At 37.2% G+C, this 20,536-nt stretch overlaps 1 protein-coding gene across 4 annotated transcripts in view; it reads right to left on the reverse strand.

The window, feature by feature from the left end:
* The window catches only part of LOC129577374 (protein qui-1), a 133,090-nt gene that overhangs the window by 64,233 nt on the left and 48,321 nt on the right, over window positions 1-20,536 (reverse strand). For 3 of the 4 annotated variants that reach the window (XM_055464274.1, XM_055464273.1, XM_055464272.1), the window contains 6 exons: window positions 16,221-16,925; window positions 15,269-15,348; window positions 12,889-13,023; window positions 11,559-11,719; window positions 8,043-8,218; window positions 1,765-1,939 (listed from right to left, as the gene is read on the reverse strand). In XM_055464274.1, coding sequence (XP_055320249.1) covers window positions 1,765-1,939; window positions 8,043-8,218; window positions 11,559-11,719; window positions 12,889-13,023; window positions 15,269-15,348; window positions 16,221-16,335 — 842 coding nt within the window. In that variant the 5' untranslated portion in view covers window positions 16,336-16,925. Of the gene's footprint in view, window positions 1-1,764; window positions 1,940-8,042; window positions 8,219-11,558; window positions 11,720-12,888; window positions 13,024-15,268; window positions 15,349-16,220; window positions 16,926-20,536 lie in introns of those variants that run through there. The other variant, XM_055464275.1, reaches the window with a different exon arrangement.

Consider the following 20,536-nt stretch of genomic DNA (forward strand, 5'->3'; position numbering starts at 1 on the left):
TTTAGGCAATTTAGTACATTTTAGTACATTTTTAGTACTATTTTAGTACTTTTAGAAATTGGCCTGCAAAGTTCTTGAGCAGTACTACGAAGTTGCTGCAGACACCATTGCTCTATTTCGAGCAGTTGAGGAGTTATAGGAATTCAAAAAATGCTCAAAAATGTTGTTTGGTAGCCAAATTTGATTTTCAGCCAATAAAGGGACTGGATGTGGTTTTTTCGAGTTCATATGTTCTAGAGAGTTGTTTAATTTTTCTTTGGATATGATTTTGACGAAGAAGGTGAGTAAAAAAAATGTATTCCTCGTAAGTTATGGTCGAAAAACTGGAAAAATCTACCTTTTTTCAGACATTTAGCCCACTTGCACCCACCAAATGTGATTTTTTGGTAAAGTTTGTTTAACAAACTTGTTTATTGGACCTTTGGCTACAACTTTGCTCAAGACAGTAACATGCTATCACCAATACTAGATGAGTTATTGACCAAAAACTGATGAAGTCAACTCTGGAAAATCCACTGAATCTCAAAAACTGCCTAGGTCGATAAAATAAAAACCCCTACTAAACTTTCAAAACCCAGTTGGGGTTTTACTCAGCTATGGTAGTACTAACATCTCCACCATACCAAGTCTTGGCCCTTTGACTAGTGTTGCACTGTGTAATTAAAAAAATATTCATAATCCTAGATTCCTCATGGTTAAGTCAGGAAATGTGATTGACATAAATCAGAGAACAATCAAATCCATTGTTTAAAAGTGTCAAAAATGTGTCTAACGTGTGATCCAAATAATTTATTTTGTCAAATTTTTGTTTTTGCACACATTTTTGTTTATAACTTTACAATTAGCCTACATAGACAAATATTCCCAAAGACAAAAAAAAAGAGAAAACATTGACGAAAAAAAATTCTTTTTGAAGCAATGTGATGCGATGTACGGTTTACGTTCTACAGGCGTTCAAATGTTGCCCGTCTAGAGGCGGTTGTATGCATTAGAGGGTTAAAGCTGATTAAATGAACGCAAATAACAACTATTTCAATTATTTTGACGTGAACGAACCATGTCAAGTATTGTTCGTTAGACTGTGCGTGTGTGTGTGTGTGTGTGTGTGTGTGCGTTTCGAGCATCTGTTTCCCAAATACCTTTTCCAATTGCTGCCAATGAAAGGAAACGTTGTGGCAGTCAACCCGTGAAAACGGCAGCTATTCCAAAGTTTCAAAAATTTAACTTGATATTGATATGAATTTTCTTTTCATCATTGATTTTAAATTACGAAGAAAATGTTGCCACTTTTTCAAAGCGATAAGTTTGATTGAAAGCTAAAGTATTCGTTTGATTTCATTTTCTAAGGGAAACGATTTTCTTCTATTGATTTTCGAAAATTGCTTGAGAAACTGTTGGCAAACGCCATCGAGTTTCCACTGTAACTCGATTCTATTACACATGGTCAATTAATTGTACCAGATTGAGATTGGATTCATGTTATGGTTATACGCTTTTAGTGTGAAAACACATTCGCGCACCTCGTTAACGTATGTGGTTTTCGGGTTGCTACGTAGTAATTTCGGGCGTCAAAGTTGAGCGATTCTCGGAAATTTCTCTAACATTGCCAGCACACACACACACACACACACACACACACGGAATCAGAAGAAAAAAGGCCACACGCACACCGAATCAGAAGAAAAAAGACCACACGCACACACACACACATACACACACACATGAAAAAAAGAAAGTTTTAGCAAAAGTATTGAATAAACTCACTTTAATGTTATAAGTTGTTCGGCAGGCACATGTTCCGCCAGCAGATTTTTTATCTTCTTGATTTTGTCACGCGACGCGCGATCGGCCACCACTTTGCTACTTTCGCTCATATTCATCGATGATGCTAATGGTTTCCACTCTCGAAACACAGCCAGTATCCGTTTGCTCGGTTGTGCTGTAAACCACAAGAAACAAAAAAGAAAAACGGAATAAAAACAAGAAAAAGAGAGAGGAGCAGGATAATTAAAATGTCCTTAAATACTGTGATTGATACGGAATAGAGAAGAAGAGACAGACAAAAATTGGCCGGCTCACGCACATATTGACAAATAAATGAGGCGTCTGTACAAGCATCTGGATCAACACCATAATAAATGAAGGAGATGGATAGAGAAAAGTTCCCAACGAAGAACCAACGAAATGCACGAACTAATTTTTCATATCGTTAAAACACTTTCTTTTATTCCGGCCGTCGCCACTGTCGTCGTCGTTGTTCTTTCAACAAAGTTCGGCCGAATAAATTCGAACTTAAATTACGTTAGAATTAAGAGCATTTTCGACGTCCGACAGATCAATCTGTGTTAAAAAGCAATTGAGTGACATTTTCTAAAGAGCAAGTTTTTCCTGCTGCCTTTGTCTTTCACACCATCTCTTTCGCTCACTTTTGGCCAGATAGATAAAAGAGACGAGCAAGAAAACGACCCTGAATTCTATTCATATATAATACTCTTTGTTTTAGACGCACTCGACTGAATAAATTCCCATTTTCGACGCAATATTTTCGCTTCTATGGCTAACACTAAGAGTGTGAATTCGAATTTTCGTTGAATGTATCATGTTAAAGAGAGAAATACACAGTGAGAGAGAGAGAGAGAAAGAGGGAGGAGTAGAACAAAAACACTCGAGTCTCTCTCTATCTCTCTCGCTGAACTTAATGTTGGCTTATATTTCGATGGTATTTCTACAGTAAACACTCGACAATTGAAAGCCAACAAGTGAATAAAGCCGATGGCATACATTAGTACCGCTTACGATTCTATTTTTTTTTCTATTCATTATATTAATAAAATTCATTGCCTAAAAACTCATCTTAAGCTTATCAAAAATCCCACTAAATCCATTTTGGGAATCGTGCACAAATTTGGACTTCTATTGAAGTTGGTTCAACTGTATTTCGTTCGGTTTTTTCCTCTTTCATACTGTAATGAAGTCCTATAATAAATTCTGCGTAAAAAGCTGAGCTGGTGAATATGCGATAAAAGCGCCGCAGAAAAAAAAATGATTTCAAATGAGATATATTGGTTTTGTGAGCTCAAACAACGCAAACGAGTTTTATTTAGTGAATGTTGACAGTCGGCACGCTAAACGGCATCCCTCGCTCTCTAATAATACACTGTCAACGGCCGCATCTCGTTCATTTGATATTTTATCTGTATTTTCCCGTTATGTTTTTATCTCTCCTCATCTTTTTTACCATTTCTGTTTCGCTTTGTCTCCATTTTCTCAAGTTGCTAAATTGTCGAAAATTACATTGTCATGCCTAAAAGTTGGTGGTGGCCACCGTTACCGACGACGACCAAGAAAAAAAGACCACTTGACCGACGAGAGAGTAAAGTAGAGCGTCATTTGAAAATGATGGTTGGTGTTGCGCTTTTACGACCAATCGTTTAACAGCACAAGAAAAGTGTGTATTTATTACTAGACAGCAACGAAAAAAAGGCAAAAAACGGAAGCAAGAGTGAGAAAGAATGGAAAGAGGCGGGAAAAAAAAAAATTGGGCACACTAATAAGATGGAAAAGAGATTGTGCGAAAAGAAGCTTCGATATTGGCACATAAGAAGATTGAGGTGCTTTAGATGACATCTTTTTAATTTTGTTACAGCCATTTGACAAGGCAATGATATGAACGGTTACTGCACTTGTTTAGATCAATTTTGGGGCTGGCCAAATTGAATAACAAAACGTTGTTTGCCTTCGAACTTCAATCAAAAGAAGTTATTTTTTTTTCATTCTCTAAACGAGAGGTTTATTGATGCGACGCACATTTTTTCATCGCTAGTTTCTATTGACATTCTCCACGTATGTCGATTCAAAGCAATGGGGGAATCAATAAAGCGGTCCGCTCGAGAGATCAATTGAAGAACTCAAGCAAAAATAAGCATAGAATCAAATAAACTAATCGGATAAAACTTTGTCTACGTTTTCAGTTGAGTTTTGTGCGTTTCGTTTGTTTTTTTTTTGCGTTGGCTGAGCTCGAGCAAATAAGTTTCAATGTTCGAGGATGCATCGACCTGATGTACTCGTAAACGTGCGCACATCAATAGGCATCCCTCTTTCCGTCTTTATACAAAACAATGGAGAAATGGTTTACTATTTAAAGTCACAGTATTAACAACAAGAAGTAGACGAGAAGAAGCGGAAAAAAACGTATAGAAGAACGAACTTATATTTGTAAGTATTCTATTCTTCTAAGCTCCTTTCTTTTGCTCTCGTCTCTCTGTTATTCGTTTTCAGTGTGTTTGTTGATGCTTTTGTTACGAATTATGAAATGCCATTGGTTTTTTTTTTCTCGCTACATTTAATTTCCAGTGTGTCGAAAATGAAATTACACATCTACTAGACTCTTTTTTTCCTCTTCTCATTCCGTGGTTTGTATGTGATTTATTCTTTCCTCGGCATCAGCAATGGTAGTCGTAACAATAAGGACTGCAAACACTTATTGTGCCATTTTCATTTATTCAACGGTGCCGTCCACTTTAAAATCGCTTTAACAATCATGTGCACAATATTGTTATAATCAAAAGTAATGGGCAAATTGCCAAATTCAAAAGACACAACGAAAGAATGAAGAAGATGTAAGCAAAAAAAAAATTGGCAACATAAAGTACATTTTGAAATGAAAAAAAAAAACGAAAATTGTGAAAAACGGAAATTCCGGAAAAATTTACTACGCCAATTTACTTCAGTAGTAAGTACACTGTTGTATTCGTAATTCATTTTTTCTTCAACTCTGTGAGTTATTTCCTTCAATTTATTTGTGAGCTGTAAGACATAAAAAAACAACGAAATGAAAGCTCGAGACACAAATGCTGGATTGAATTTCCATAACGAATTCCGGGGAAAAATACGGTTCGAATGTACAAACGAGATGTACATTGTACATGTACGCACTAAAATTGGCTTAGATGCAATGCAAAATACTGTTGGCAAATTTTAACTTGCACAATTGAATTTACAATTCACACCAATGAAAAACGACCCCTTGACTAAATCAGTTTATTCCATTGTTCATTCGCGGAGATAGATTGCCGAGTGAGAGAAAACTTGGCTGAACGTAACAACGGAAATGTGTTTACGAAAACAAAACCGTCGACCAGAAGAAAGGAAAAAGATCAAACAGCGCACTATTTACTTGTAGCCAGCAAAAGAGACAAAAAAAAATGAGACGCTAGAAATCAGAGATTGCATATTTGCTGCTGAGTAGGCCTGAGCTGAGCTGAATTTGCTAACTCAGGCGCCTGAAGCGGTATTTTAGCGCACTTACGGTGCAAAATTGTTGTGGATCGCTGGGATCCACCCAAATATAATTGATAAACAGCGTGGAACGGTGAAGAATTGTTGTGGATCCACGCTGTTTATCAATTATATTTGGGTGGATCCCAGGGATCCACAACAATTTTGCACCGTGAGTGCGCTAAAATACCGCTTCAGGCGCCTGAGTTAGCAAATTCAGCTCAGCTCAGGCCTACTCAGCAGCAAATATGCAATCTCTGCTAGAAATAATGGGTCGTTCGAAGAAGAGCGAAAAAATATGTATATGAAAACATTAAACTTGAATTTATAAAGGACAATGCTTTGAACGAATGATGCCAGCGAACCAGCGAATTCAAGAACCAACAACCAACAGCAAGAAAAAGACGGAGACGACGACGAAGAAATTATTTCGTCGAAATCCGTTTCTATTGAAAGAAAGTTTTCATTGTAAAGTGCCTTTGATGAGCATTTTCAGAGAACGCATTATTTTTTTTGCCATCGCCTGGAGCCAGAGTGATCATGAGCTTTCAACTCAAAACTATTGAATTAGTTGGTATTAGCCGTAATTAGTGGGTATCTAACAGAAAAATTGAAAACAAAGAAAAAATTGAGGAAAAACAAAGCATAAACAAGATGACAAACAATAATACAAAAGAACAATGCATTCGGCGGAAAGGGAAGTGCATTAATTTTGATGCTATGAATAATAAAGTTCACTAAAAATTTATCATCATTTTTTTGCAAAGAATGAAAAATTCTTTCAAAAACTACGACTTTCGAATAAATCCTGGTTGTAGTTTTCAAAGTATTCGAATGAAACTCGTCGTCACAAATTGAAATGTATACGTGTTCAGTGTTATTAAATCAATCAACCAGTTTTATTCCCTGCAGCCAACTTGAATAAATACTTTAATTTGAAGTTCATGATTGAAATGTGACCCTAGCCCCGAAGCGTTCAATCAACGTGATGAACAAACGAATAAGATGATTTCTCGCTCAATTACTATTGCGAAGCATCGAATTTTATTGTGTTGAAAATTCGATGCTTATGGTATGTCACGTATATCACAGTGGTTTCGGTTTTGACTGAAATTCTTCTGCACGAACGATTATTATTATCATCAAAACTAAATTTGTTTTAATTTATAATCCAAATTGAAAGCTATATAGCGCTTCGCGACTCGAAGTGACTTTGAGAAACGGGTGTTTTCACACTTGAAATATTTACTATCATTTTCGCTTGGTTCGGATACACAATGCGGATATAATTCACGTTTAAATCGAATTTCATATGCATGCGAACGCATTTATTTGTTCCATTGGAAGTGAGATTGTGTGACAGATGTAGCGAAGGTATCATTGTTTTGCATTTGTGTGTCTGTGATGAGTTCAATCCATTTGAGCTGCATTCCAGGAATAAATTCGAGCAAAGACATTGCACACATTATTTGTACCAATGCGATTGTATGTGACACGGAATGCAAGCGACATTCATTCGATGCATCAGTTAATGTGATTACTTTGTACTAGTGAACGTGGTAGCTCAGGTTTGTCTGTCATATTCAATAAAATAAAATGCATGCGGTTTCGTTATTGTAGTGAATATATATGGTACACACAACTATATTTGTCAGTCATATTTATGGCCTCTGTGTGTGGCCTCTATGTGTCGGATCGTTTCAGAAGTGAGAGTATCAGAGAGAGAGAGAGAGAGAGAAAGAGAGAGAGAGAAAGAGAGAGAGAGAAAATCAGTGAATAGCGTTTAGACTTTTTATCAAACGATTGCTGAAAATTTAACGGAAATTTCTATATAAGTGGTTTGTTTTGAAGCTAATCTAAAAGTGGTTGAGCTGCTTCTGCGAATTAAAATCTGACTATCGCAACACACAACCGCCTACATACAATGAATACATGTACACAACAAAAGATATCGAAATATGAATATGGTGAATGGGATCTATTTCTCCCTTGCGGAGAAACCAAATTAAAGTCAATGCTTTGTTAATGAAAACTTAGTTAAATGGATGACAATGAGGGCCTTGAGCTAGATATAGCCAAAAACAACTTATATTCATTCGGATATGTCCATTTTGTCTCTCAACCCCATCCCCCCTCTCTCTTCTTCCCACTCTCTTCTCAAACGATATTCGTGTGATTCAATGGCATTAAGATATTGTCAAAGCCAACATTATTAATCTCAGTCACCAAATTTAAGTAACACACAACTTATAATCTTTTGAATGGGATTTTATATACACATCAAAGAATGTTTGCATTCGCATTTCAATCCAGCACATCGATCGTTTAATCTAACGAGGCGAGTTTCGCATTGGTTGCGCTCCGAAAACACGCATAAGATACACGTTGTGCATAAATCGGAAATGATAATGGTCGACCGTTTAACATTCGTACGTCTCTCTGTCGCACGCAACCATAAAACCGTTTTGTGATTTTTGCAACAACTGTCGTCCTAATTTCGTGATAAACATAGAAATGCGAATTTAATTGACATCATGCGAATTTCAGATCGTAACAAAGAAAAAAGAGCACGAATTTTTGCCTCAAAGAAAGAAAAAAAAAAGAGAGAAAAACCCCGATTCGGATGGGAAAACAAAGGGCTTTGTCTAATACAGTGCGTAAAAATGCAAATTCCAACGAATGATGACGCCGCCAACAACAATCCGTGCGTGGCACGTCAGAGAGCAATCGAAAACTAAATTGTATGTATATAACATTTTACTTACCGAGCGCTTTGTGAATTTCCATTTCCGTGGCTGTAATTTGAATTGCTTTCAATTTATCACGTAACATCGCTGATTCGCTTGATGTCGTACAATCCGAAATGGAAGTAATGGCTGTATTTATTATCGTTCGTAGTCTATCAACATCGGCAATCCATTTTTTATTCAAATCTTTCTCTCTGCACCATCACCGTGTATACACCACATTAATCATCCATTTTCATATGCGGAACGAAGAGAATAGCAAATACACATACACAGACACAGACATCCAGCAGCATACAAGATGATTATCGCCGGATATCAATGGTGCAGAAGAAGCGAATGGAAAACGAAAAAAAAACGCCAACATCGCCAAGCATACGAGGAACACAGAGAGAAAAATATGTAGAAAAATGAAATGGAATGAAAAATGTGAAACAAATCGCCATTAATAAATAATTCAACTGAGTATGAATAATTTGTAAAAACAAAAACCGTTATACTGATTAAAACAAATTAGAATCAATTCAGATGTGGGTGGCAGAGATGGTTTGAAGAAAGCCTCGAATGGGATTCGGAAAATGCAAATTATGTGCTACATAGCAAGTATCTGGATAGGACAGCGAGAGCGAGAGAGAGAGAGAGAGAGAGAGAGAGAGAGAGAGAGATATTTGAACAACAACGGTGATAGGAACGTCAGAATTTCGTCGAATTTATATGTACGCACACGTTTCCCATGGACCGATTCTAACTTCCGGCCACCCGCAAACCATTTCAAGTGAAACGGAGACGCTGTAGATCCAATCGCAACCGAACTAATTATGCGTGAAAGTAGTGACTTCGGGTGGTACACTTTATTATTGAAGAAGTTTTGCCATAAAATATGAACTCTCTCTCCCACTCTCCCACTCTCCCACACTCCCACACTCTATCCTCCCCCCGCTCTCTTGCACCTCCGCAAAAATCATAATTATGAAATACGCATAGAGAGTTCCGACGTTACTTTTTTGTTGGCTAATGATGCCGCTGCCGCCGCCATGGCCATCGATGCGAATGTGTGGAACTGACACACATCCACAATCTGGATAAATGATTGCATGAAAAGTGAAAAGTGGATTTTGTAGTCGACCAATTCGAAACGCAACGTACAGTAGAGTACACGCAGACGGGGATAACATATTGATAACCTCTGAGTTGCAAAAGACTCTTGAACTTTGCCACTATAACGAGCATTTCACTTCAACTTTGAATAATGACTTCTTGATATGTTTCAGCCGCACATACATACGCATCAATGGCGAAGGAAAGAAGAAAAGTGCCAACGAACAAGTGTGTGAGCGAACGGGCGAGCAAATCGACCGACAGAGCGGCACACCAATTTATCCTGCCAGCGTCCATAAATTTTGAGTGTTCAGGCTTCAAATTTGTTGCACTTGTCTGTTCATTTCTGCAAATATAAACATGCGAAAACGCGTGAAGATAAATGCGTATAATTATATACGCGCTGTGCTTGTGTGCGTGGGTATTTACACTTCGGTTAGCAGTCGATTTCGAGCCGTCTGCAGACAAATCTGTGGCATTCATCATTTTCACATTTAAATTGTCTCCCGATTGTTCGACATCCCCTCTAACTCCCGTTCTTTGGGCATGGCTGAAATGCCCGGCAGGCGAAAATCACTTTCTACTCACTCGATCTCTCCTTTTTCAAAATACCATCCAAAAACAATCACCGCCAAATACATTCCACGGCCACCATTTTTCTTCTCTCGTTCTCTGTCGGAAAAATGTAGCTATAACACTGAAAGTGCAGAAAAGTCGACAAAACGTGGCAGGCGCACAAACACAAAACAACCAAAATAGATATTCGCTTTTGACTTTCTTGGTAGCCAACCATTCGCATCACTTTCGCGCTGAACACTATTTATTTTGAAAATTAATCAGACACAATTTATAATTAGAATATTATCTTTTAGCCACAAAACGGGATATTTATATCCATTAAAATAGACATTGGTTTGACGTACGACCAAAAATATAATGGTTTGGCTCTCGCATTAGCCTTTGCACTCGGCTGGAAATTTAATAGAATTTAATCTGATGTATTTGTGTGTATGTACGTATGTGTTTATATTTTGGCATGGTAAAATCAACGAACTCGGTTGATATCTCTCTCTTTCTCTCTCTCTCTCTCTCTCTCTCTCTCTCTCTCTCTGTTTTTTTTGTTCATTCTTGGCAACCAAATTAATGGGGATTCGTATTTCGATGCCACTGCAGACACCAATTGCACCCCGAAAAATGAAGTTCGACGGACGAACGAAAGAGAGATAGAGAGCAAGACGTTTTGTTTAACCGTCACACCAGTGCGAATGAAAAATGAGCGATCCGAAATTCCGCTCGAATCGTTGCACTTTCAATGTTCTGTTTTTGCCCTTTGAGACTTGAAAATGGCATTAACTTTGGTGCGACGTTGAATTTCGTTTTGATGGCATCACACGAGACGCACCAAATTGCCGAACCGAATCAGGCGTGCTCTTCGATTCGTGAATATACACGTCACTTTGTCATAAATTTGAATGTTGGAATATTCGAATGGATGGATGATGATAAGCGCATTTCACTTTTTGACGCGTTTTCATTTTTCAATTATGCACACCGCCGCGATTTCTGCCGCTCCAATTCCATATCGACCGCATTTTATGTTGGGCCACCCATTTGCCCTCTGTCTCTCTATCTCTCTTCCTTTCTCTCTCTGCTTTTATGCGATTCATGTTCGGTTAATTTTTCTCCACACCACCAATCAAGTTCAGGCAACTTGAAGCCACTGTGGACGAGCCAAGTCACCAAGTGAATTTTTGTGTGACAGAAACAGACAAACAAAATGGAGCAAAATTAACATAACAAGCGCAAAATCACATGGAACCCAACACGGGACTTAAAACAATGAGCTCTTATAGTGTCTGATTATGGTCATTTTTTTTTCATTCTCGGTTCGGTTTATTTTGATTTCCTCAACCTAAACAAACACACAGCGAGACCGCAAAAACCACCGTCCCGGAAAATACTCAAGAGAAAGGTTTGAAAGATACAAATTCCTCATTTCCTAATGCTCCCCCATCTATGGTTGTACATTATGAAAATTATAATGATAAGGAAAAAGAAAACATTGTCACACTACAAACTGGTGGCGCACTGTCTTTTCATCGACGGTTTCTTTTTACAATTTTTTTTTTCATTTTCGCTACTTTCATGCGATGCACTTCTTCTTCTACGAAATGGCACTTCAAAAATGAAATACTCGAGAGAGGGAAGAAAATGTGAATCTTCGGCTATAATTGCTGTTTGCATTTTTCATTCCTTTAACGAAAAATGTCAATGGGCATACGGCTGTCATTAAAAATTTATGCTTTGAGTACGGTTTTTTTTTCTTTCTGATACTTCTGCTGCTGCTGTTGCTGCTGCTGCAATAGTGCAACGGCTGAATGACGCTGACTTGGAATCTAGGATAAGAGGGATTTAATGGTGATGGCTGTAGCTTACCTATAATCTTTTCGTAGTGTGTATGTGTGTGCTTCTGCATTATGCTGATACCATTCGTTCATTAGGTTTACATCGTTTGCGTGCCGTTGAATTGCTTTGAACACATCTTCGTCCAAATGGGTTGGTAGATGCAGTTTTCCTAAGCTATTACCAACTAATGTCTGTGGACGCAAGCGAGTGAGTGAGCGCACGCACGCGCGCCAACATATCAGCATCAGCATCGTCCAACGAAAACGCCCAATCAATTAGTGATAATCGAATTGACACAAGCGAAGAAGAAAGCAAAGCGAGAAAAGAAAATTACAGAAAATACATCAAGTCAATAGAATATAGCAATAAATTTCAGCATTCTTAATAGCTTTTTGGTCGGTAACTGCTGTAAATTGGACCTGTGATGGAAGCTGGACTAGGGGAACATTATGTAAACATATACGTAACTAGAGTTACACATGCTAATTATTATTAACTTCTGGAAAAGAGTCATGGACGAAAATGGGGCAAACATTTCTTCAAGCGGCGTGGAAGTAAGAAAACGGTAGTTAGAAAATTTCAAGACCGAATCATTAGCGGCCAGATGACAAATTAACGCTTAATGAAATGTCAAATGCAACGTTATAGTTGCTAAGCTAAACAATCGCTCGAAACGAATTTGCAAGTTAGGCGCCAAAATGCGCATGGAATGATTTTTTGAAATTTTGACGAAGAGAATAACAAAATATTTTTTTCTTTCACAACGTAGAATTTTATTTAAAAAAATGTAGCAAAAAAATTCCACAAACGATTAGGTCAAACGAAAAAAAAAAACGAGCAGCAGTAATTGGCTAAATTTTTTTCAACATTGTTCAAACGAGATCAAAGCAGGTATGTGACTAACAAATGTGCACAAGCACAACCAGAATATTTACTAATATTAAATCAGAAACAGGGAAAAGTCAACAAAAAGAATTTTTTCGTACATAAAAAAGTGAAAAGAAAAATATTGTGATTAGATTGGGTTTTTCTTCTCTACCATGAAGTTCACTCCAAAAGTGTGCTTCATTCGCCATTTTTACACGTTATTCCTGTTATACCATTAAACAAAACCAACGCCACCAGAAACGACTTGAAAATGTTTGCCATTTTTCCATTCAACTAGCATTTACCAGTTACTTTCTTTGTTGCTTTTTGTGTGCGTGTACAACAAAAGCACATTTACCAAGTCGTGATATTTCGAAACGATGTTTACATTTCAAGGTAAGTTCGCCCTTCCCTCCAAACGATGTTAAAAAATAGAATATGAAAAAAAAAACGATAAGCGCGTGAAATTATGCGCTATATTGGTTGTACTTACAAGAAAAAATACGCTTTTCGAAACACGAGAACAAATTTCAATTTCGCTAAGATGCTCGTTGAGTATGTATGGATCCAAATCGGTGAGAGTATCCTGGCCGGGCCCAGTACCAAAGTGCATGTCAACGAACTCAATCTAAACACACAAAGGATATGGAAGAAGGGAAAAGAATTGGACAGAAAACAGAGAAAATTAATACAAAATAACGAAAAGGCAAAAGAAGGAGAAGAAGCAAAGTTTCCAACATCAAAATATTTACATCGTCATTTCGACAATAGTTGTGTGTTGGTCTAAAACATTTAATACTTTCGACAAATATTGAACTTGTACCGTTTTATTACAACATTTTAAGTGGTAAAAGAAAGAGAAAATCAACTTATTGCTTCCTCTCCATCAAAAATGGAAAAAGTTTTTACGGATTGAAGACACAAAAAAAGAGAATTGAGTTGCAGAGAACAAAAAAAAAACACAATCGCAATAGCCAAAGAGCGTGGCTCGATAATGAAAGTAGCTACACGAAAAAAAAGAAGCATGAATAATAACTACCAAAAGCAGCGAGAAGAAAAAAATCGCTGGAAAATGTCCAAATGAATGGACTCACAGTTGAAGTTAGTTATGCAGATAGTTTACATTAGTCAAAGTGTGTTTGAGTCGTTTTTTTTATTCTGTCCATCTCTCTCTCTCTCTCTTTGCAGATTAAAAGCTTTTCCGAATGTATTTGATGATGAATTTTTGAAAAGGCCATCCGAATTGGATTTCAGGCAAAATTTCACACCGCTGTCATGAAAATGCAATTAAAAAATTAAAATTCGACAGTCCGAATCTGCAGCGAAACGTTGAACGTTTGCTGTGTTTGCCGTTTGGGTTAAATTGAAGCAAACCGATTGCATGAATGGATTTCATGGCAAGTTTATGCGTTTGAATTGATTGGTTGTAGTGGTAATGGTGGTGATGAAGGCAACGAATGGTTCTTCTAATAAATGTGTTTCAAACAATCCATTCGGTATTGTGTTCAAAATCGGTCATTGGAAAGACAAACAAAACCCCCTAATAAACATCAACACTGAAACAAAATGTGTTCTCTTTTTGCAATGAAACCCAAAAACAAAAACGCAGAAAAAAAAATGAACGAAAATTGAACCCCAACTTTTGAGCACAAACATTTTGCGGCGGCGTTGACAAAGCATTGGAACCATGCAAAACAAAAGCAATCAACCGAATTGAAAATTTATCATTTCCAATATTTTGCGAGCCACAATCACATTAAAGCTTTTGTCGCAAAATTAAAATGAATGCGCTGGAAAAATGTGTATCACAAAGCATCAATTTATTAATCTGGTTTTTGTTATTATTGCGTTGCGCAAGGGTATGGTGTTGAGTGTTTGTCTTGATTTTCGCGGTTGAGTTAAGTTGGGCTTGGTTGGATTGGATTGGGTTGCGCATTCTGCGATGAGGTGCTTTCATGAAAACCTCTCGCTTTTATTTACATTTGCTTTTTTTCTGTTGCAATGTGCTTGGCTCTGCGCCTATGCTTTCCCTTCATATTATGGCACTTTTTTTTTGCTCCATTATTTCGCTGTGTTGCGTTGTAAGTCCACAAAGTGGAAAATCATTTGAAAATATTTATTTATACAAACGATTTCGGAAAAGGATACCGACGTTCGTGCAATGTGGCGCTTGTAAGCGTATGAGCGGTTGCCCCACGATTCTGATGAAGGACGGAATATATAAAATAAATAAATGGAATTTTCATAATATTTATATTTTTTTTATATTTTGTCACATGCATTCGTTGCTGAATCGCAATAGTAATAAGCGAATGGCAAAGGAAAGCGAAGAAAAAAAAACCTAGAGGCCAAAATATGTGAAGAGAGAGAGAGAGAGAGAGAGAGAGAGAGAGAGAGAGAGGAAGAAAGGAAAAATGACTTAAGTCCCGCATACATAAATATAATGAGTAATAAATATGTAGAATACGACTCGAAAAAAAAAGAAATAACGTGGAAAAAGCCCGTAAAGCACTTTCAAATTTTTGGAATAAATGCGCTATTCGGCAAAATACGAAGAATCGCAACACAAACATTGGCAAGCATATATGTAGTAAAAATGTATCTAAGCCAATGTAAAGCGGAAGAAAGCGTAGCAGAGAAAAAGAAATGGCGCTTAGAATATATCAAATTATGTATTCCATTTCATTTCTGTCACTGTTCGAGTGTATTTATCTGAATGTTTCATATAGGGCCCTTCGAATCGAAGGTGCGCCTATACGTGACAATAGCTACAGGAAAAATATAGTTCAATACAACAACATAAAAATAAAAGAAGAAGAAACAAATTATCCCATATATGAAATAATAAAAGATGATAAAAAAAATTACGTTACCTCAATTTGACGATCATCGTAAATTGATTGCAATTCAGGTCCAATTACTTCCAATAGAATGCGTCTCTCGACTTTGAATTCTATATTTAAGAGCAACGATAAGAGTAAAATGGTTTTATCATTGTAATAGGTAAAATGACATACACACACATATCCTACATTATTGATAATAGCAATAAATATGGGTCACACATAGAGTGCGACATCGAACCAACGCCGATGGTGATTTATAAGTGGGTCGGAGTAAAGAGAAATTCAGTCGCAAATAGTCCATGAGTGTGAGTGAGTGAGCAACAGTAACATCAGCGAACAGCATATGATGAGCAATTCTAATAAAAATGGAACTGATACAATGCCATCGCTATCGAATTGGCGGATGCGTGCTCATATCCGAGACCCTGATACTATATAGACATTCTCTCGTGTTATTGTCGAATGGCGAATGTACGGAGCGAATGTAAAACCTAGCAATAATCCAAGAAGTGGTATGCACAGGGCATAAAAAAGGGAACATAGAAAAGAATGCGCGCAAATTTCCGGGCGCCGACGATCGATAAGCATCGATTGAATTTGACATGATCATGAAAATGGGGAAACATATAATATTTCGCTGCCAAAGTGCTTTGCATACATGTATCGATTTAATAGCATTATTGCCAGAGCTGGCTTAGAAGCATCACGCGACGATAGCAACGCAATAAACCGTTCAACATGTAAATTTATCGATTTAATACAGACATCACACAGTTGGTTATCGCTGCAACAACAATAACCTTGGCAAACAAGCCGAAATGATACAAATTGAAAATCATTATTGGTGCTACTGCTGCTGTCGCCGCTGATTGACATACCGTGCCACAAAAATCACATCCAGCCGAAGAGGAAATCGTGTTTAATGAATAATAATAAAAATAACAACAATAACAAGACAGCGACAAGGCTAGGAACTTACCATTTTTAGTGCTTGCCACGTAAATTTTGATGATCAGAGGTGTCGGTAGCTTTGTATTTTGGCTTAAATGTCCCCGCAAGGCATTGTAAACATTCTCCTCGATTGGAGCAGCCATGATGATTATGCCGTGCCGACTGCAAAATGTGCCAGAACCTGGATAATGCCGTGTATTGTTTGTTGTTGTGTGTGTGCTTGCTTGTTTGTTTGCTTCAAAACACAGGAAAAACACAACTTTCTTTTTAAATATTCCCCAATGTGGTCCGTGACTAAAATCTGGATCTTTGTCGCTTCGTTTTCCACTTGCGTGCGTGCTCTGTTTGTTCTCTCTCTCTCTCTCCCACTCACTCTCTGCTCGTGAATTCTATTGTTATTGATAAAGGTTCTTTGAATATATTTTCGATGTTTCTATCGCGTTCTGTATTTCTTCCCTCTTGTGTCTCTGCTATTTTCGGAGTCGTTCCTCTTCCTCCGCTTCGTTTTTTTTGTGCTCTATTTTCTTGGTTCGATTATTCCAAGAGGCAGATGCTAATATTTCCGCCAGCTCCAAATATATTAGCGAATGTGAGAACTGAAAATGGTAACATTGCAGCCACGTACGTAGTACACAAGAAATAAGCACAAGCTCAGTGCTACCGGTGTTGACGCTCGCTTTTTGTATGCAATCATCGATCTAGTCGATGAGTGTGTATGCTCCACCGGAAAAGCCTATGGAAATAGAGAATAGAGGAAGAAAAAAACAGTCCAAATCGAAAGAACAATCAGTGTGAATAAATATATTGAGGCGAAAAAATATAAATCGATTGAGTTCAAGCAGCGAAATGTAAGCGATGAAATAAAACACGATATCACATTCATTATATTCAATTTGCCACTTTGCTACGGTCTCTCGTTTCGACTATATTTTTGTGCTCTCTCTCTCTCTGCTTCTACAATTTTACTTGACATTGTTATAAATTTGTATTCGCACTCTTTTTTCGCCAACGCGAGCCAAATCACACAAAAAAGTATTATATCTGTTCTTTTGTTGAGATGTTTCCATTCGAATAGGACGCGCGCGTTCTTTACCCCTTCACAGGAAATAAAAAAGCTTTCCGCAGTCTTTTTCCTGTCTGTGCTCATTGCCATTTTTTTTCTCTCGCCCATTTATCATTTTTGACTGTGTAGGGATTTTTTTGTACGGAACTGTTTCTTCGGTTGACGAAAATATTCGAACAACTTCGGGATTGTGAGTGTGATTGATGACCAATGTAAAGGCACTGCTTCATGCATCAGCCTGAAATCATGAGTAATGCGCGAATAACAAACAAAACAACATCGACAATTGAAAATAATGAAAATGAAATTTTTATTTGATTCTCTTCATCATTTAAAAAATTATTTCGTGAACTGACTTTCGCTCAACATTTCAGCCGAAAACGAATTGCTTTTTCTCTCTCTCTCTCTCTCTCTCTCTCTCTCCCTCTCTCTCTCTCTCTCTAATTTCACCTCTGTCTTTTTCTCTGTTTCCATTCTTGGAGGGAACGCTGTGAAGCGAAAAATTTTAATAAATGAAATTGAACAATTCCAAGAATGATACTTGGAATATTTAAGTCCATATATCTCAAGTACAAATGGGGCTTGAGCACACAGCTGAAGGTCGAAGATAGATTTCAACAGCAACATCAGTAGCCAAATATTAGCTTCAATTCAATTCCAAAAATAGGTAACAATCATTTAAATATTCACATTGCTTTGTTGTTGGGCTGCCGATGCTGCGACTGCTGTGGCAGCTAGAACTTGGCTGGCCAGAGCAGGCGAAGCCAAAAATCGACACCATGCATAGTATGTCGAAGTAAAAGCGGTTACATTTCCGACTACCAAAGCAAAAAAAAAGAGTTTGCCGTTCTGAAAATTGTTCGTGTCAGCCCACAACCAGTCATGTGGTTAGCCTAAGTGAAACGTGAGCAAATATTGTGTGGCCGATTTTCGTTATAAAATGAAAAACTCATTACAAATTCAGCAAACAAAGCAAATTCCATTCGTTATCGGCTATTTCGCGGAGTGAACAGAGAGTATGAACAGAGAATATGTATTTAGTATGGTCTTAACAATGACCACGATATCAACATATTTGATCAAAATTTTGAGTCACCAGGTAAAAATGTACAAAATCAATGGATATTTCGAAATGGAACTAACATTTTAACATCCTTCATCATTCAAATTACTATTGAATAATGTAATTTTTCTTGTCCGAAACATATTTCAATAAAGAAAGGGTCAACGATAAATACCGCCTGTTACAAAAGTATACGTTATGCCATTTGCCATCAATATTCAACGAAGGATTTCACTTCTAGTTTCTGTTCCCATTCTTCGTGTTTTTGGAATTGGGTCAATTTAAAGTTGAAATTTTCAACATGAAGCTGTCAAATCATGAACGTGACAATTTAATATATTCTGTTGAACAATGCCGTATACCATAATAATCATTTGGAATAATGATCAGAATGGCTCAAGTTTAACAAAGTAATCAATTAAATTGGCGTGACAGTTAGTTGAAGTGAAATTGAAGTGGACGGAGCCCCATCATTGTTGATGATAAAATCATTACGATTTTGACTTGTTCATATTTCGATGTGATTACAGTCTATGTGTGTTGTCAACGTGTGTCACATTTAATTTCAGCGGCTATTGTTCGCATACAGATAGAGAGCGAGAGAATACAAGGTTGTTCTCCTCCCAGAAATGTGTCGGTAAGACAATTGAACTTTATTATAATTTGCAGCTGTCTCGGATGAAACCTTTTGAAATTTAAATGGCATTCAGGCTGATATATTCCCAAAACGATATAGTATACTTATGCTAAGCCAAACTTAGGAAATTGCCTTATTAGTAATCAGCTGTGAGTATGTGTCCTTGTATCATAAATGATGACCGGGATTTCGGATTACGAAAAGTTATCATCGTTCAACGAGCCTAGTACTATGTGATGGCACTTTATGAAAAATCCCTTAATTATGAACTCTTCCTTTCCCCATGTAGCTCTTACGGTAGATGGATATACAGTGACGATTTTATCTTGTTTCCGTACAATGTTTTGATAATAATAATCTCGATTTTATGCTCTTCTTTTTCCTATTGTCTCTATCTCTCTTCGACCGGATTTAAGAATTAAAGTCGATATCCGGTACGACACAGTTTGTCACTCAATCTGCAGTGTGCAAGGTAAACACATGAACTTATAGAGGACAGAGAGAGAAAATAGAGTAGTATGATGGAGGCGGAAGCGCACATCATCATCATTACTATTCAGTTGTGTTGATAGACTAAACCAGATCGTTGGTGACCTTTAGAAAGACTATTTCAATGAATCATCATTATCGTAAGAGCATCAATCATCGTTGAGGAGAGAATCATTCAAGGGGATGATGCCATCAACAACAATTTTGTCCATTCAATTGTGGGCTTTTAATCATTTATAGCTCACTGCGTTCAGCTCACCGGGACCTATACAAATCGAGAAATAGATAAGGAGAGAGAGAGAGAGAGAGAGAGAGATAGCGTGAGAGCCAAAAGAAGATTATATGTTTTTCGAAATTCCATCGTCATATTTTCGGTTCATTTAGGTATTTTCTCCTTCGTTCTTTTCTTTCTTTCTTTTGTAAATGTTTGTTATCTTTTAAACCCATGTGTGTGATGTTAGAACATACTTGACCATGAGCTTATTCTTGCTACTGATATTGACCCAATTACTGTATTGAAAATCGGGACGAATGAATGAAAACGAAAAAAAGGGTGTAAAATCCAATGCAATGCATTGATACACAGTAAACACGATGGTTCTACCCACAATAAAATTCACTGTAAACTTAATAGTCACAATTACTTAATATTGAAGTGTCACAGACGCAGTGATCACACGAACAAGAATAACGCATACATGTATACACATACACACAGTAGGCTGTTGGGCGTGCGTGTATGGATGCGTTATGCTTGTTCGCATGCTCACTGTGACTGTGACACTTCACTGTTAAGTTATTGTGACTATTGAGTTTATAGCAAATTTCCTTGTGGGTAACTTTTGGAACCGCAATATGAAATTTGGCACTAAAATCCATTTAAGTACCATTTGTGCTAGAAAAAGTTCAAAATTTACCAAATCAAAGCTTCATGTATTTATTATAGAACTTTTGAACTTTTTCTAGAGCAAATGGTACTAAAAAAAAGTCAAGTGTCAAATCTCAACATTGCTAGAATCATTGTGTTTACTGTGTAGGACATGTTTGCTTATCTTCTATCAATTGGACCCGGGTCTTTTTTCATAAGAAGAT

This window comes from Sitodiplosis mosellana, unplaced genomic scaffold (assembly GCF_009176505.1).
Source record: "Sitodiplosis mosellana isolate CC-2019 unplaced genomic scaffold, AAFC_SMos_1.0 Smas_scaffold_6197, whole genome shotgun sequence".
NCBI classification, from domain to species: domain Eukaryota; kingdom Metazoa; phylum Arthropoda; class Insecta; order Diptera; family Cecidomyiidae; genus Sitodiplosis; species Sitodiplosis mosellana.